The 4,913-nt window shown below is 32.1% G+C and overlaps 1 protein-coding gene across 1 annotated transcript; it reads left to right on the top strand.

The window, feature by feature from the left end:
* Nucleotides 1-2,810: 2,810 nt before the first annotated feature.
* hmx4 (H6 family homeobox 4) lies at nucleotides 2,811-4,574 on the top strand. The gene is made up of 2 exons (XM_041231413.1): nucleotides 2,811-3,129; nucleotides 3,633-4,574. The coding sequence occupies exons 1-2, from the start codon at nucleotides 2,919-2,921 to the stop codon at nucleotides 4,184-4,186; spliced, it is 765 nt and encodes a 254-aa protein (XP_041087347.1). The 5' UTR covers nucleotides 2,811-2,918; the 3' UTR covers nucleotides 4,187-4,574.
* Nucleotides 4,575-4,913: the final 339 nt, after the last annotated feature.

Genomic DNA, 4,913 nt, shown 5'->3' with positions numbered 1-4,913 from the left:
AATGAGCTGCAATAAAATAAATTAAATTAAACTGGTGTGTCATTATTATAAATCCAGCAAATACAGCTAAAACAAGGTTTGAAGATGATTTATGTTGAAGGACAGTACAATTTGTGTTAAAGGTAACACCCATGTTGTTCTTAATTTGTCTGGGAGCCAAGAGTTGTTTTTGTTTGTTTGTTTGTTTGTTTGTAACGTAACGTTTTGTTTTCGGAAATAAATAAGCATTCTTCTATATTGCGACAGTAAGTGTCACAAACATATAGCCTTTTATGATTATGTTTCCTTGTAAGCAAATACTAATATCGAAAAATATAATATATAGAAGATATGTTTATTTACAGTACATAATCGAACAAAAAGATTAAACTCTTTATTAGTTGGGTCGTCTCTTTGAGTCTGCAGGTCAGGAAGAATTCACCTACAACAAGCAAGACATGAGCTAAACAACTCTCTCTCTCTCTCTCTCTCTCTCTCTCTCTCTCTCTCTCTCTCTCTCTCTCACACACACACACACACACACACACACACACACACACATAAATATACGTTGGTTATGTATGCCTCGCATTTGTATTGAAAACAGCAAAATATATACAAGGCGTGTCAAATATAGTACATATTTACAGTTTTTAATACCGAACTATCCTCCTGCCACAATTCAAAGAAAGACTTATATAATTTGGATTTTGTATAGTCGATGCCAACTATATTATACTGGGATATTGGTTGACTCAAAAAATAGTCCTTAGAATAAAAATAGTACAAAAAATGCCAGTATGCAAATTAAACAGAACTGTTTATTTTCACATACAGTATTAGACACGCTAGACTACACCCATTATGTCAAATCACTAACAAATATAGACCAACGTATTCTAAAGAAAATGAATAGGCAGTTGTTACAAACTAACCAAAACGTGTTGCATGCAATGATGAACGAATCGATGTGTGTGCATGAACTGATACAAGCGGTATTGAATAAAAGCACCAGGACAAAACAATGTATGCTTTATATTGTTAATGCAACCGTATTGTGACAGTTAAACTAGATGGCACTCAAGAGACATCCTTCCACGGTTAGGCTAATATACTGATATAACAACTTGGAAACTGAACTAGTGAACCTTCCAATGTTTTGTTTATGTCGTCATGAAAAAAAACAAAAAACAAATACAGTGATGTTTATATTTTAAAATGCAACTAGCAATGTTGCTGGTCTTAGCCACTTGCAATATAATAGTGACAAATATTTAACAATGAATAAGTTACAAGCGTTATTGGAAAACAGTTAGGCTAGGCCAACGTGCAATTGAATTAAACTGCTCAGGTGTAGCGTTGGTTTAAAAACACTATTTGAATTGTAACAAATCATTGTGCGCCGTGATTCAATTGTTACCTAAAATCTTTCTTTTGTGTGAAAGTTTTATTGTTTGTATTTACCCATAATTTACTCATTTTTAATACAAAGCCTCCAATTCAAGTTCTTTATTTTAATTATTATAGGCTAATTAGGATGTTTTTAAAATCACATCACGCGTAAATTGATTATTAGGCTATTTTCTTTACCGTTTGTAGAAGCAGAATGAACTGTAAAATTAAACTTTACGCAATCCATATTCCAATTTTTGTTTATAGCTCCATAAATCTTTTCAGAAAACGCCACCCAGCAAAAAGTATGGAATTTTAACCTGATAGGTTCTAAACGTTATGTTTTCCTGATTGCTAACCTATATAAACAATAATATATAGAATATGGTAGGTCTACCCCTTCTACTCAAAAATATCCAACTTTTACATTTAAACATGTATTGATAAATAAATGCAGCTTCTTAAAAAGTACAACCGTGTTTTTGTTATTATTATTATTATTATTATTATTATTATTATTATTATTATTATTATTATTATTATTATTATTATTATGTAGAAGTAATAGTAGTAGTAGTATCCTATACCAAGATTATTAGAATATATTTAACTGGGTAAGTTCACGGGTAAAACCATTAAAATATAAGAAAACATTTGTTACGTATCACTGCGTGGATGTGTTCGGAAATTGTAGCTAGCCACTAGGACCAATGAACTGGAAAAAGATCGTATAAGTCTCATTGTGTTGTACATTATTATTTGTGTTTACTTTGTTTTTCAACTGCAAACCCTTTTCAAGTTATACTGATACCAAAATACCGATGGGGTTCTTGTTACGTTCTTGTTTTGAACGTATCTCTAGCACCGCGTTTTGGGTGTTCTATAGAGAATCATACTCATCCAAAAAGGATTCTGAATTAGTCTCATTCACACATGAATCTTTCGTAACGCATAACATGTGTGTAAGTGATCCTAAGTAGGCTATCTATATTTTGCAACATGGATACACAATAAATGGTCTCTGCTTTTATGGTTCATGTTTTCTTGTTTTAAATTCATTTAATATATTATTATTATTATTATTATTATTATTATTATTATTATATTATTATTATTATTAGCGTGATTCATACCAGGTATTTTATAACCAATTTAAAATACTACTAAATGTTATGTATCACATTTTGACGCTTCACTTTCCCACTTTTCAAAACTACTCGTCCTTCATATGGTTAATGTTGCCTGAATCCCCTGAAAACCCTTATAAAAAATGTTGAGCAAATTAGCTTATCACCTCCCACCAGCTATCTAACCTCGCCTGTCACTCAGCTCCCGCCCTAGAGTGATTATTGGCTGATATTCTGTATACCATTTGTCCAATCGATAGCTGTAAAAACACGCTCTTCCGGTTCATTGAATAACTGCCAACCTGCCACAGCTGCAGTGCTAAGCAGGGAGCAATGGTGCTTGGAGTATCCAGAAGCAGCAGTTATCTGGAAACACAGCGGTAATTCTGAAAGCAAGGGTTTGTGTGAACATCGGGGAATATGAGCAAAGAAGCCGAGCAATGCCGACCTGCGTCTTTAAAATTTACAATAGATAGCATTCTCAATCTTAAACAAACGAGTAAAGATCTGGAAACCTCTCCTCCAACGCGGCAAATCGAGGCAGACATCAAAAACAGATTACAACTGCGGCTTGAACTGGATAAAGATTCGAGTGGCAGGAATGAACCTGACTGTACAATACCAGATATAGGTGTGTATGTGTGCATGTATGTATGTATGTATAGAAATTAAGTAATGTTTTATATTAATAATGATACAGATTGTATTATTATTATTATTATTATTATTATTATTATTATTATTATTGTTATTATTGTTATTATTCATTGATTGCTGTGTGGCACACTAACTGCTCTATACTGTAACATTAATATAGTATTTCTGTCGTATCATAAATTATATAGGTAACGTTGCTGTTTAATGCACCTTTTTTATACACCTAAAGAAATACATGCTTGGGCGATAACTTTTAGCCTAATAGGTGTCCAGTCCGGTCCGATTTATTCAAATCAAATGTAATTCGCCTAACATAATTAAATAGTTACATCTATCAGATCGCAAATGCTTGTTTTATGGGGTCTAGTTCCACGCAACAAAGTAAATTATAAATATCGAATATTTTGGAATCGGCTACTGTAACTTATTATGAAATACGGTTTATGCGTTGAATTATTGTATAATTTTGTTACGCAGGGCAAATACACACAGACTGTTATAACGACAATGCACATGCTCTCGCTGTCAGCAGAGATGATGCATTTAAACGAATGGAATCACTTCCAGGGACCGAAAGCACCGACAGCGGGGAAGACGGACCTTCATCAAAACACACAACCAACAAGAAAAACAAAATGATCAAGAAGAAAACTCGTACTATTTTTTCGAAGAGACAGATTTTTCAGCTGGAATCGACATTTGATATGAAGAGGTATCTCAGCAGCGCAGAAAGGGCCTGCCTTGCGAGCTCTTTACAACTTACAGAAACCCAGGTAAAAATATGGTTCCAGAACCGCAGGAATAAATTGAAACGTCAGTTATCTACAGAACTCGAGGGACCAAATGCAGATAACCATTTTCCTGATGCTGGAAAGACTGTGCAACTTCCAGCTATCTACAAAGAAAGCAATATTCTAGGTAGATGTTTGCTGCCAATGCCTTTTCCTATTGTGTATGCCGGGAGCAGCAGGCCTTATTTCTGTTTTTCAAGCGCCAGCAAATATTTTAATCTTTTTGATGGAGATGTATGACTTTTTAATTGAATAACTACCTGGAAAGTATTCCAAATTTTACATCTAACTTTACAATCAGCATCTGATTTATTCACGACAAAAAATTTTTATTTTGTTAGAATATAACATAATTTAGTCTTTTCTGTTTCATTATTAATGTGATATATTTTGTATTATTATTTAAAACACATATTTGTCATCACTTAATAATACATATAGTCCTGAATAACAGCTATGTGATTACAGGTGTTTCTCAAATGTTTATTTTTCATTTGTATTTAAAATTATTAATTATTATTGGTTTATTCTATGCCAGTAAGATAAAGAAAAGTTCTTGTCGACTTTTAAAATTAACTATCTCTTCTTCTTCTTCTTCTTCTTCTTCTTCTTCTTCTTCTTCTTCTTCTTCTTCTTCATCCACAGTAATAGAATATATATATATATAATATATATATATATATGATATATATATATATATATATATATATATAATACATCCTAAATAAAGTCAAACTTTTTTTAGATATCTTTCTTATTTTTTTATTTTGTAACTTTTCACTTTAGCTATAGGCCTAATAATTGCTGGTTCAGGTCTTAGATAGGCATATTATTTTCCTGTATTTATGCAGAAAGCCAAAGAAAATACAACATTCTGTGTAGCATGATTTTTATATAATAATTGAAGACAATGCCGTTTTCTTTATATTTATGAATGTAAAAACACTGATTTGAAGCATGTCATTTA

This window comes from Polyodon spathula, chromosome 1 (genome assembly GCF_017654505.1).
Source record: "Polyodon spathula isolate WHYD16114869_AA chromosome 1, ASM1765450v1, whole genome shotgun sequence".
In the NCBI taxonomy this organism is placed as follows: Eukaryota; Metazoa; Chordata; class Actinopteri; order Acipenseriformes; family Polyodontidae; genus Polyodon; species Polyodon spathula.
Note: the sequence above shows the minus strand (reverse complement) of the source record. Positions and strands in the feature narration are given on the sequence as shown.

Excerpts from the sequence above, each read along its gene's own strand:
- hmx4 (XM_041231413.1), top strand. The coding sequence starts at position 2,919 with ATGAGCAAAGAAGCCGAGCAATGCCGACCTGCGTCTTTAAAATTTACA. Across the intron at positions 3,130-3,632 it reads CTGTACAATACCAGATATAG|GGCAAATACACACAGACTGT; the intron begins GTGTGTATGTGT and ends TTTGTTACGCAG.